The following is a 13,969-nucleotide window of genomic DNA, read 5'->3' on the forward strand; positions in this document are numbered from 1 at the left end:
CTATATCACCCTCCTTCACTACATCCTCCTCCTTGCAACCATTGGTCCCAACTACAAATGGGGCTGACTTGACTGAAACCAACCAGAGGGGCATGAAGAGCATGGGTTCTGATGTAGCTCACACCTCAGGGCAGGCTGCACTTGTTTGGCAAGCCAGATTCAGATCCTGGTAACACATGTCAGTTTGAAACCACAAGTGAATCTCAGGTTCCTGCCTTGGCAAGGGGTCAGATAGTCACAGATAAGTCAGTTACTGACTTTGGAATTCGGTTTTGCATATATGTATTCTCCTGTTATGTGTGAGAACAATTTGTTATGAGGCGGCGAACAAAGTTGATTAACAACAACAACAACAGAATAGAAGAAAAAGAAATAGAAAAAATCACCAAATACAAAGATCTACAAATTGAAATTGAAAGGCTGTGGCAGAAAAAGACCAAAATAATCCCAGTGGTAATTGGCGCCCTGGGTGCAGTTCCAAAAGACCTTGAAGAGCACCTCAACACCATAGGGGCCACAGAAATCACCATCAGCCAATTACGAACAGCAACTTTACTGGGAACAGCCTATATTTTGCGACGATATCTATAACAATTGACAATAACATTCAGCCATCCCAGGTCCTTGGGAAGGACTCGATGTCTGGATAAAACAAACCTGTCAATAACACCTGTCTGACTGTGTAAACAAGAAATAATAAGAAATAGAAAAAATCACCAAATACAAAGATCTACAAATTGAAATTGAAAGGCTGTGGCAGAAAAAGACCCAAATACTCCCAGTGGTAATTGGCGCCCTGGGTGCAGTTCCAAAAGACCTTGAAGAGCACCTCAACACCATAGGGGCCACAGAAATCACCATCAGCCAATTACAAAAAGCAGCTTTACTGGGAACAGCCTATATTCTGCGACGATATCTATAACAACAGCAACAACACTGACAATAAAATTCTGGCATCCCAGGTCCTTGGGAAGGACTCGATGTCTGGATAAAACAAACCAGTCAATAACACCTGTCTGACTGTGTAAAATAATAATAATAATAGTAGAAATCACCATCAGCCAATTACAAAAAGCAACTTTACTGGGAACAGCCTATATTCTGCGACGATATCTTTAACAGCAGCAACAACATTGACCATAAAATTCAGCCATCCCAGGTCCTTGGGAAAGACTCGATGTCTGGATAAAACAAACCAGTCAATAACACCTGTCTGACTGTGTAAATAAATAAATAAATAAATAATATATTTAATTATTATGCATTTATTTACACACAGTCTACCAGATGTTATTGACTGGATTTGATACTTTAATTATCGGGCCCTTTCTATGGGTCTAGGATAACTAAAGAAAAATTAAAGATAGCGTCGTAGTATTCGTGCTGTCCCAAGTAGTGTGGCCTTCTGTAGCTGATGTGTTGTAATTTTATCAATGCCCAAGGTGTCAAGATGGTGTTCAAGTTCCTTTGGTACTACACCATAGGCACCAACAACTATTGGCACCACTACTGTTTTCTTTTTCCAGAGCTGCTCAATTTCAGTCTGAAGGTCCTCGTATTTAATTATTTTATCCAATTGTTTTTCACCATCTATTATTATTATTATTATTATTATTATTATTATTATTATTATTAATGAACCTGGCCATTTTCTCTTAATCAATTTGCAACCAGCTTCAAATTCTAGTTATGATGGAAACCCTGATTAGCATTAATCATGATTGAAGTTGGTACAGCCATTACTCTTCATCTATTAAAGCCATCAGGTAAAGGGCAGAGTCCATAATCTGCAATGGGGTGGACCAGAACCAAAACAAAATACAAATATTCAGATTGCTATGTTGTCTGAGAAGATTTCCTCCCTACAGACAACCAGAGCCTACAGACAACCAGAGCCTTTGTTCAGTTCTAAATCACCACCCAGATAATCGCAGCTGCTGGGATGAGGGAAAGTCTTCCAGGTATTGGGAGAGACCTCGCACAATCTACTGTACTACCAGCAGCAGGGGAAACCTCATTATTGAAGTCATTTTACAGAGAGGAGAGCTAGTCTCGTGGTAGCAAGCATGACTTGTCCCCTTAGCTAAGCATGGTCCGCCCTGGCTTCTCCAAGATAGGGCTGAGAGAGATTCCTGCCTGCAACCTTGGAGAAGCTGCTGCCAGTCTGTGAAGACAATACTGAACTAGATAACCAATTGTCTAACTCACTACATGGTAACGTCCTATGTTCCATTTTGAACAAGCTATCAGAGTGTACTGTGCAGAACTAAATATCCACAGATCACAGCACCTCTAGCTACAGCACTCTCTGACAAACATGAAAAAGTGGACACACAATCAGGTCAGGCTCTCCCCACACTTGGTATGTTTCCGTTTTCTCACCCCACCCCCGCCATGCCCTAACACCTGGGTTAAGATCAAGGGTAAGAAGCAGAGTTACCCAGATTCAGATTACCAGGGCGTGGAGGATTTGCCCTGGCTCACATTAACATGCACCCCTGGGTTATCAGCTTCTAATCCAGGTTTAGATGGTTGTGTGAAGAGGCTTAGTGTGTAACACAATGAGGCTATTCCCACGATCAGGAGAAATCGGACTAGGCTCCCCTAGTCCGATTTCTCCTGACCGTGGGAACCACCCAGGTGGCTAACCTGCCAAAGTAATCCTCCCCTTAAACCGGGTTTGCGGAGTGAGCGCTCTGCAGAACCGGTTTTAAACATCATGAGTAGCTGCAGCACGGCTACTTACAAGTAGACCCCTGGCAGGAGGCTAAAATGCAGCCTTTCAGCTTGGGGGGTGGGGTCTCTCCAGTATGCCCTGGGTGCTCACGCAGGGCATACTGGAGCTTCCGGGAGGCCCCCGAACTCCCCAGTCCCCACCGGCTCCGTCATATGGGTGGCCAATCCGGCCTGTGCACCCTCCCCAGGCGGGTCTCATTGATCGTGAGATCTGCCTCATAGGCTAAGAACAAGCGAACAAGAATTTGGCCCTATACACACATTGGGGACACACACACAGAGCTTACCTCACAGGAATTAATACAATGAATGACTTTTGGATCTGGATGCCACTCTAGTCTTCCAGTACACACAATGCTCTAAAGAAGGGAGGAAAAAATAGTGTAAGGTGACCCAGGAGTCAGATCCAACACTCTACAGTTTTACTGTAATCATTCCTTAAACAATCAATGATCTTCATCTAGGTTTCACTATATTTATCTTTAAAGACTTATTATGTAAAGCATCATTTGGATTTCTAAAAATCTAGAATTTTTATTTTTTCTTCTTGAAACGATCCAAACTTCTAGGCCTGGGGTTGTGTAGATAGGTTGGAAAAGTTCTGGTAATTGCTGCAAAAGGAGAAATTTCTGTGGTTTTCATTTCTACATGACCCTCCACGTGGGCCTCTAAAGTCTAAATATTCTCCTTGCCCTTATATACTATAACTTCCTCTTATGTTTGTCTTTCTACATGACCCAACATCAATGCTCCAAATTTTAAAAAAACAACAACCAGAAAAACAAAACCCAAATGGCACATTCAAAAGTCAACATGTAGCAAGCTGATACAAAAAAATCTCATTTGCACACATTTATGATTTTCAAAATGCATTCTGAGTGATCAAAATTGGGCCTTTCTTGACACTGAATCTAGGTTTTCTTGAGGAAGCAACATTAATAATAAACAAATGAGTCAATAGAAAGTATTTAATCTACTTGTGCAGAGATTAAATATTACTATAGTTACTCCCTCTCCATGCTACATGTTTCCTATAAGAAAAGAGTACTGCGCAGGCAAAAGCATAAAATTCCCCTGTATCTTGACACATGTAACACTCACAGATGGATATTTTGCTGAATGAGAATGCCATAAAATATGTACCTGAGCAATTGTCACCTTTGACAGTCTCCTTGTGGATTTCATACTATTGACTTACATGGAAGCACAACTGGTATAGAGGTAAAATGCATCTTCCCTGATTCCAGGCAAAGAGAGCCAAATAAAGCTATCAAAATTACCTAAGAGCTTTTTCTCAAATGTCTTCAGCAGCAGCATTCCCTCTAACAGATATTTCCAGATGTTGTGGACTACAACTCCCAAAATACCCAAGCAAAAACCATTGCAGTTGGGGATTCTGGGATCTGTAGTCAACAACATCTGGGAATCCCTGTTAGAGGGAACACTACTCAGCAGTGCCAAAAAAACAGCTCCCTTTTCAGTGAATTCTCAGCACTCCCTGCAAAAATGTTTGCTTATTCACTGGCATTGACATTATGCATGCACGGGCACTAGCATCATTTGCAGACACTATATTGACCACGCAAATGGTGCCCATGCATGCACTGCTGGTGCTGAGTGGTAAACTTGGGTACTCAGTATCACATGGCCAGAATGGTTGCCTGCATAGCACTGTAATGTCATCCCATTCACTGAGCGATCCCTGATTGGGAAGGAATCAGGGATCCTTCCTAACCCATGTGACAAATCCAGGAAAGAGAGAATCCCATAGGGAAAACGGATACCAGATTAGATCCCTAAAGTGGATATATTTGAATCTAAGTGTTTTTCTTGGGGGGAAAGTATAATTCAGTTTTCTCCACTGAAATTGGCAGATTCTCCCCAGAAGTCAAAATAGGAAGATATTCAGTAAAGGTCTAGGAATCAACACCTAGAACATTTGTTGATATATTCCAATCTGTTTTGCCCAGGCCCATCCAGCACAGCATTTTTAACTTTCCTACTCCCTTTCATTGTTCTCTCAACCTCTTTATAGTGCAGGCACCTCTTGGAATCAAACTGATCCAATAATGCCACAAAGCCTGGCAGACAATCAAGTCCAGGAGGAGAAACAAATTGAAAATGTAACAAGGGAGCAAGAATATGAGGAAAATAATAAAAACACATGCCTTAGCGACAGTTCCTGGCAAGGGAGAAGAATTTTGTTTCACAACAACTAATCCTCCACTCCACATTACACTCTAGATTCCCCACTTTTCCCAGAATGCTTCCACCTCACAAAAGGATTTGGAGCTGGCAGAAGCAGCATCCCCCCCTCCACACACAAGGGATAACTCAAACTCCGTTCCGAATGTTTCCTATTCAGAATTATGGCCCCACAGAGCATATCCTAAAGAGGTCCCATAGAACTCTATCCTTCCCTGCCTGTGATCTGCTTCGGAGTTCATTCAACCTGACATTCAGTAGTATCCAATGCATGAAATTCTGATATTCTCGGAGCTTCCTGAAAGTTCCCAGGAGGTGGATGGCAATCTTGAATGGGAACTCTGGCTCTTGATAGTATTATCTGTCTTTATCCCCCTTTCCCTGGGCCTTCAACATGCTTCAATTTTATTTTCAGAAATATTACTCTCAATGGACCCCATTTAAAGAAAACAAAGAAGCTCTAATATTTGAGGTATTTTAACCATTCTAATGGGGAGAGGAACTGGGAAGATGTTTTCTACATTTGCAGCTATCAAGAAATTGAAAATCATAGCCAAAGATTCAAGAGACCAGAACCAGAGCGTATCAAGACAGCTTAGAAGAGAAACTTAGATGAATCCTGTGCACACTCAAGTGAATTGAACTGAACACTGGGATTTTTTTCTGACTAGACATGCCTGGGATTGCACTGCAAGGTTGTTTCCCAGACCAATCATTTCATTTTACCCCTCATTTCATTTTACCCCTTAGGGTGAAAATACTAATATTTGCACCTTTCCCATACACATGTGCTTCCTCTTCCTGGAATTCTGAGCCTTGAGATGTCAAGCAGAAATTCAAGCTGCGCTCCACCCTTAACTTTAGCAAAGTGAGGGAACTGCATAACAACTAGTACTGCTGAGATGAATGTTCTCTGGCTCAGTTTTCTCCTTTGAAAGTAGTGATTTCGGGGTGGGTGGGGGGCTATCCCAAAGGTGCTTAAACTTGCTTTATTTGTGCAAGTTTGCAGCTGTTTCCAGCTGATTATATCCCACTGTTGTCCTTTTCTGCTGATGTTTCAATGCCACTCCAAACCATAACCTCTTGAGTGATCTCAGCTAATCAGAGATCATGTACTAGAAGTAGAACACCATGCAGGGAATCAGATTAAGCTTTGTGCTGACATCACTATGGGCAAATCAAATTATCTGAGTGAGGACAATGCTTTCTGTACTGGTCACATGGGTGATTCTAGCCAACCGGGGATCTTTCTAGGAACTGAAGAGTTTTTCAACCATTTTTGTGTAATGTTCCTGAAAAATTGCTGAAAGTATTAAAGAGGGAGGGCTTTATATTCTGATCAAGCTTTCCCCAAAACCGCTCCCCTTTGCCTCCACACTAGTAATCACCTGGATCAGCAAGGAAGCTTCTTGCAAAGAGACAGACCAGAGCTGGTATTGTGTGAAGGCCTGATCCCCATTAAACCTTGCAGGTCAGTGTTGCTCATTGGTTTGAACATAGAGAAGTTGTTGCTGCTGTTCCTGTTCTTTGCCATATACTTGCCTTACCCTGCTCTGCACCCAGCCCTGCCTTGCTCCCAGTTCTTTATCCTCCTGATTAGGCAGGAAGTTGAAGTTTATGGAGAGACTGAAGGTTCTCATGAAGGGACTTCTAGACACACAAGTCACAGAAGCTCCCCCTTTTGAAGTCACTACTAAATCAATTTCAAACACATCACCACAACTAGGAGGCCTACAAGTATGCATTTCTTTTTAAAGAAAGGAAATACTAAGTGGAAGATATATTCTGGAGATGGAAATGTTGTTGCATTCCCCAGTGATTACATTAATGCATTCTCTTTTTCAAGACATCCCAATCTTAGGCATGTTTATGAAGAAGTAAGTCATGGGACCTGAATCCAAGGAAGTATGATTAAGAGAACTGCAGTTTCATTTAGAAATCACTGCTGTATTGGCTGACTTGATTAGCAGTAATATGCTGCTGGTTATTTTCTAAATGGAACATGGTGTTTCACGCCATGTTCAACACGCTTACAGATCATAACCTCTCCTGATACTTCTTTCCAAATAGCCTCCTCTTCTGCATATCCCTTCACCGACACCTCTTTTTAGCTTCCCTCTTTCATCACTCTCATTTTTAAAATTCTACCTCTTGTCTCAGCTGAGCTGTTGAGATGGAAAAACATCTCAGTGAGATGGAAAAACATATCAGATCACTTTAGAATCCAAAGCCTCGTATTAATACTGAAAGCACTTCAGTGCAAAGAGAGATATCTGAAAACAATTTAGTGCAGAGATTTAAAACCAATACATTTCTGTCTCAAGACTGGGCAGCTTCTCTTGATCTTTACCTGGACTTTGGTAGGCTTCAGTCTGTGATCCATAGTATCAGCAGTTACATTTTCAGGCAACATAACAGGGTCACTTGGAAGAATTAGAAAGTCACAGGAAGGTGTACATACAGCACCTGGAGTGGGAAAGAAACAGGCAGCAAATAATATTTTACCCTTGAAGGCACTGAAGGTTACTGGAGCTTCATGGATGTCAACTATTCAAAAAACAAGACTCTTCAGATTGCCAAACAAGTGCTTAGTCGTCTCACTGACTGAACTGGACTTTAAAGCATTGCATATTAGCTGTATTATACCCATTAAATATTTGATATGTTCTATATTAGTACAGTTACTAATGCCTGGTGTTTCAGAAAGAAACCCTAACAATTCCTGTGGTCCCAAAACTAAAGAAAGCCAGGCTCAAGGATGATAATAGCCTTTTCTGGCCCGAAAGTCCTTTTGCAGCTCACATGGTACAAGACGTGGCTTTCCAGTATTCAAAGATGTGATTTGTTCTAAAGCTTACACTTCAAATAATTTTTAAAGGGCAAACCAAGGATGGAACTGCCAAAATGGTTTTGCTCTTCTGCGCTCAAAATATCCAGTCTAAAACCTCAGGTTTGCTCAATAATATCTGGACATAAATTGATGGTTAGTTAATTAATAATAGAGAGCAGTGGTTCCCAAATTCATGTTTGACTTCTATCCTTCCCTTCCTTCCAGGCTCCCTTAGTCTTTCTTCTACTTAGAATGGGATTTTTCACTACTACCCTCTGGTCATCCGAGCCAGGAGCTAATCGTGTAAGGTGAAAAGCTGTATCCCAGTTCTTTCTCAAAGTTTATTTTGCCCCCCACCTCATTAGACCATAAATGTATTTTGCACTCCACATCCCAGATATGTCCCACTGAACCTGATCAATTAATTTATTATTTGTTTATTTATTTATTTATTTATTAGATTTATATACCGCCCTTCCAAAATGGCTCAGGGCGGTTCACAACATGATAAAAACAATTAAAACAAATTAACAATTAAAATCAAACTATTAAGACACAATAAAACCAGTTAAACAGCTAAAAGCCCTGAAAATCAGGGCAACAGTTTAAAACCATTTAAAACAATTAATCATTTAGAACTCTGGAAGGCCAGGCCAAATAAGTACGTTTTAAGGGCTCTCCTGAAGGACAGCAATGATCTCAAATTACGAATTTCTGACAGGAGTGCATTCCATAGCCCAGGAGCAGCTACAGAGAAGGCCCGCCTCTGCGTCGCCACCAGACGAACCGGTGGCAGCTGGAGACAGACCTCAGATGACCTTAACGTGTGGTGGGGATCATGTAAAAAAGTATAATTGATCTAATTATACTACCACAGTCATGCCAGTATAGTTAAGATGCGGACAGCGGTGGATTTAAGGCGAGGCAAAGTAGACTCTTGCCTACGGCAGCAACATTTGAGGAGCAGCAAACTCTGCCGCTCCTCAAATTTGCCACCCCTCTCTGGGTGCAAAGGGAAAGTCCTCTCTTTTTTCTTCTAAAAACCACCTCTGTGCAACGGGATGGTGGTAGCGAAATCCACACAGCAGCAGCTGCAGGGAGTGAGAGGTAAGTCCCCCCTTTTTATTTAAAACGCCGCTTTGTGGCTGGAAGGGGCGCCAGCAGCTGCAGCGGAAAGGGTGGTAGTGGGGCGAGGAGAAAGTGTCCCCTTTTACCTTTAAAGCAATGCTGCTGCACAGCAGGACAGTGAGGGAAAGCTCCTTCCAGCTCCCCTCCTCTCTCCCAAATGACTGCATGACCCTGTTTGCAGTCTGTTATGGAGTCTCCACACGTATTGAGGAAGGTCCAAAACGGGCTGCAGATGGGGGCGTGCAGTCATTTGTGAGGGAGGAGAGTTGCTGGAAGGTGCTCTCCCTCATTGCCTCTCTGCACAGCAGCATTGCTTTAAGGGTAAAAGGGGAAACGTTCCCCTCACCCCACCACTACCCTCCCCGCTGCAGCCCCATCCTGCCATACAGTAGGGGTGTGCACGGAACTTGCTGGCCCGGTTCAGTTCGAGTCCGGACCGGACTTGAACTGGACTCGGCCAGTTCGGTCTGGCACCCGCTCGAACCACTCCCAGTTCGGTTTGGTCCTGAGGGGTTCGTGAACATTTAAAACAAAAACAAAAACATTTTTTTAACTTATCTCTTTTGGGGGAGTAGTTGGAGGTGGCGGGGGGGTCCACAGAGGTACCTCCCCCCACCGCACCAGCCTCCTGTATTGCGGCCACCGGCCATCCGGCTGGCTCTTCAGCCCATTCGGGCCTTCCCCCTCCGGCGCGGCAGCCATTTTGGAGGCCGCCGTGCCTGCAATTGGCCTCTGCATGACCCAGGCCACACAGAGGCCAACTGCGCAGGCATGGCAGCCTCCAAAATGACCACCGTGTCGGAGGGGGAAGGCCTGAATGGGCCGAAGAGCCAACCGGATGTCTGGTGGCAGCAATACGGGAGGCCAGCGGAAGGAGGGGGAACCTCTGTGGATAACCCCACCACCACCACCACCGCCTCCAACAACTCCCCTGAAGGGGGTAAGTTTAAAAAAAAATTTATCTGCGAACCCCCTGAAAAGTTGGGGGGGACCAAACAGGGGATGGTTCAGTTTGACCCCAAACCGTCGAACCTGTTTGCACATCTCTACCATGCAGCAGCATTTTAAAGTAAAAGAGAGACCTTCCCCTCATCCCCGCGGCCACCACTCCAGATGTGGAGGCAGCAAATCCTTGGCAACCCACAGGTGGCAAAAGGCTTAATTCCCCCACCAAAGGGGGAAAGCAGAGGCCCTCAGCAAAGCTTGGAATAAATTACTAGAAAGTAAGTCCATTGATTCCACTGGAGCTTACTTCTGAGGAAATGCACAAAGGAATAAGGACCAGCAGAGATTCTAGGCAAGAATGTAGGTTCTCTCCCCCACACCCACCGTTCCTCCCAGCCCCTCAGCAAAAAATAGAAGGGGGAAACCTTTATTTATTTATTTATCTGGGGCTTACTTCTGAGTAAAAATGTATAGGATTGAGACCAAGGATCCCATGCTAGGAAGTTCCTAAGGAGGAACCTCAAGGAAATCCTACAAACTATTCCTACCCAGCACACACACACACACACACACACACACACACACACACACACACACCATTGTTCTGGTGTAGACTGCTCTTGAAAATGAAGGTTCGACTTCAGAGCCAAACTTCCAGTGAATATGGAAGCTTCACCTGACCATACTTAAGAAATGAAGCCTCCATATTCACAGGCAGTTTGCCTCTTGTGTAGAACCTACATGTACAAAGGCTGTCTACACCACAAACCCAGTTTAAGAGGAGGGGTTGTTTGGGGGATTTCGGCTGATTGTGGGAGCCACTGGGCTCGCAGGCGAGCCCGGTTGCCTCCTGGCAGTTAACCCGCCAAACAACCCCTCCTCTTAAACCGGGTTTGTGGTGTGAGCACTCCGTAAACCAGTTTTTTTTAATCGTTAGTAGCCACGCCGCGGCTCTGCACCATGGCTACTCATGAGTAGACCCCCAGAGGGGAGGTGAAAAGCCGCCTCCTGGCTCCGGGGGTCTCTCCAGTATGCCCTGCGCACTCGTGCAGGGCATACTGCTGCTTCCGGTGGCCGCGCAGCCCCTGATCCTCCCAGCCCCCACCGGCTCCATCACGGAGTTGTGTGCGTGGCTGCCCAGAGCAGACTGGCTGGTCGTCTACGAGGGCTTAGCCCGCTCTCCTCACAAACCCCATAGAGGCTCTTCTCTGTGATTGTGAGAAGAGCCTCTGTGTGTCACTATACAGGTGAAACTCAAAAAATTAGAATATCGTGCAAAAGTTCATTAATTTCAGTAATGCAAATTAAAAGGTGAAACTGATATATGAGATAGACGCATTACATGCAAAGAGATAAGTCAAGCCTTAATTTGTTATAATTGTGATGATCATGGCGTACAGCTCATGAGAACCCCAAATCCACAATCCCAGAAAATTAGAATATTACATGAAACCAATAAAACAAGGATTGTAAATAGAACAATATCGGACCTCTGAAAAGTATAAGCATGCATATGTATTCAGTACTTGGTTTGGGCCCCTTTTGCAACAATTACTGCCTCAATGCGGCGTGGCATGGATGCTATCAGCCTGTGGCACTGCTGAGGTGTTATGGAAGACCAGGATGCTTCAATAGCGGCCTTCAGCTCTTCTGCATTGTTTGGTCTCATGTCTCTCATCCTTCTCTTGGCAATGCCCCATAGATTCTCTATGGGGTTCAGGTCAGGCGAGTTTGCTGGCCAATCAAGCACAGTAATCCCATGGTCACTGAACCAGGTTTTGGTACTTTTGGCAGTGTGGGCAGGTGCCAAGTCCTGCTGGAAAATGAAGTCAGCATCCCCATACAGCTCGTCTGCAGAAGGAAGCATGAAGTGCTCCAAAATCTCCTGATAGACGGCTGCGTTGACCCTGGACTTAATGAAGCACAGTGGACCAACACCAGCAGATGACATGGCTCCCCAAATCAACACAGACTGTGGAAACTTCACACTGGACTTCAAGCATCTTGCATTGTGTGCCTCTCCATTCTTCCTCCAGACTCTGGGTCCTTGGTTTCCAAATGAGATGCAAAAGTTGCTCTCATCAGAAAAGAGGACTTTGGACCACTGAGCAACAGACCAGTTCTTTTTTTCTTGAGCCCGGGTAAGACACTTCTGACGCTGTTTGTTGTTCAGGAGCGGCTTGACAAGAGGAATACAACATTTGAAGCCCATGTCCAGGATCCGTCTGTGTGTGGTGGCTCTTCATGCACTAACTCCAGCCTCAATCCACTCCTTGTGAAAGTCCCCAACACTTTTGAATGGCCTTTTCCTGACAATCCTCTCCAGGCTGCGGACATCCCTGCTGCTTGTGCACCTTTTTCTTCCACACTTTTCCCATCCACATAACTTTCTATTAATGTGCTTTGATACAGCACTTTGGGAACATCCAACTTCTTTTGCAATTACCTTTTGAGGCTTTCCCTCCTTATGGAGGGTGTCAATGATGGTTTTCTGCACAACTGTCAAGTCAGCAGTCTTTCCCATGATTGTGATTCCTAATGAACCAGACTGAGAGACCATTTAAAGGCTCAGGAACCCTTTGCAGGTGTTATGGATTGATTAGCTGATTGGAGTGGGACACCTGGAGCCTAGACTGTTGAACCTTTTCACAATATTCTAATTTTCTGGGATTGTGGATTTGGGGTTCTCATGAGCTGTACGCCATGATCATCACAATTATAACAAATTAAGGCTTGACTTATCACGCTTTGCATGTAATGCGTCTATCTCATATATCAGTTTCACCTTTTAATTTGCATTACTGAAATTAATGAACTTTTGCACAATATTCTAATTTTTCGAGTTTCACCTGTATGTGGTAAGAAGGCAAAATTCAGGAGGTTAAGGGCAACTATTTCGGTCAGAATGGCTTAAGGCCTACCACTATTTTGCTGATAACACCACCCTGAAGGAAATTAAATCAAGCAGCAGAACTAAGGTTTAAGGGACATTTCTGGGAAAATAATCTGCAGTTTTGGACACGATTGTTAAATCATTTGTTATTTTTAATGATCATTGTTTGTATGTGTGTGTGGTGGGGGAATCAGTGTGGTGGGGGAATTTAAAGTGGGGGTGGGGGAATCAAGTACAGATTTAAAATGAACACAAATTTCCTGCTTCTTCTTGTGTCCTTATTCACTGCTGAATAATCAGGAGGTGGGATCATACTGCCAGTATTACTGAATCCACTAATGTAATTTAATTGTGTTTTTTCAGACGGTTTGTTTGTGTGACTTTATTTTAGTTGAAGTTTTAACCAAGTTTTCTGTGTTCAACATCAGGAAGTTCTACCTTGTGGTTTGAGCTCACATGATTATATTATCTGGTAGGTAATTTTTAAACTTCAGTCAAAAAGAACTTTGAAAATTTTACCATTTGGATCCTGATCAGTCTCTTGGGCTGAGTGGAGTGTTGCCCAGAATGCAGACTTAAGATATCCGTGAATAACTATGTGTTGTCAAAAAGAAAAAGAGATGGATGATACTAAAGTGGGGGTGGTATTTTGTGAGTTTGAAGATCAATTATGTGCCCAGCCCAGTTATTGTGACCTACAATGATATTAGTCTGGAGAGGCATGGGTAGCAACTTCTGTCAAATCAAGTTAATACTGATCAAAATCAGCAGTTTTTCAATAGAAAGGAAAATTTAGTCTCCATTTACAAAGAGAGCTACTATGGTGGAGAAAACTCCTTCCAAAGAACCTTCCCTTATGGTTTTAAACAGTCGTCATCTGTAACTCTGTATGAATGGCACAGTTCTGTTGATATAATTAAGATGGGGGAGTTGTAAGCCCTGAATAGTCTCTTGGTGATAAAAATCTAAATGTTGTGCCCTATTTGCCTGAAAGCTCGCAGGCATCCACTAGGGGACGCCCTTTCAGATCTGGTGCAGAACGCAGCTGAGATGCAGCTGTTAAAACCTTCAGTTTGAGATGAGAGTTAAGATGCTTTACATTTTTACTCGTGCTCTAAAAAGAATGGAAACTGCAAGTTAAAGTGTCCATTGCAAGTTTAAGGTGCCTATCTTAACTTCCATGCCATATAAGCTATAAAGACTTTGTACAGTTTGGTATATTATGATGGCTT

General features: G+C 43.5%; 1 protein-coding gene across 3 annotated transcripts in view; it reads right to left on the reverse strand.

The window, feature by feature from the left end:
• The window catches only part of PAPPA2 (pappalysin 2), a 263,647-nt gene that overhangs the window by 52,971 nt on the left and 196,707 nt on the right, over window positions 1-13,969 (reverse strand). For all 3 annotated transcript variants that reach the window (XM_053248611.1, XM_053248609.1, XM_053248610.1), the window contains 2 exons: window positions 7,292-7,407; window positions 3,024-3,095 (listed from right to left, as the gene is read on the reverse strand). In XM_053248611.1, the coding sequence (XP_053104586.1) occupies window positions 3,024-3,095; window positions 7,292-7,407 (188 nt within the window). The remainder of the gene's footprint in view (window positions 1-3,023; window positions 3,096-7,291; window positions 7,408-13,969) is intronic.

This window comes from Hemicordylus capensis, chromosome 4 (assembly GCF_027244095.1).
Source record: "Hemicordylus capensis ecotype Gifberg chromosome 4, rHemCap1.1.pri, whole genome shotgun sequence".
Classification (NCBI taxonomy): domain Eukaryota; kingdom Metazoa; phylum Chordata; class Lepidosauria; order Squamata; family Cordylidae; genus Hemicordylus; species Hemicordylus capensis.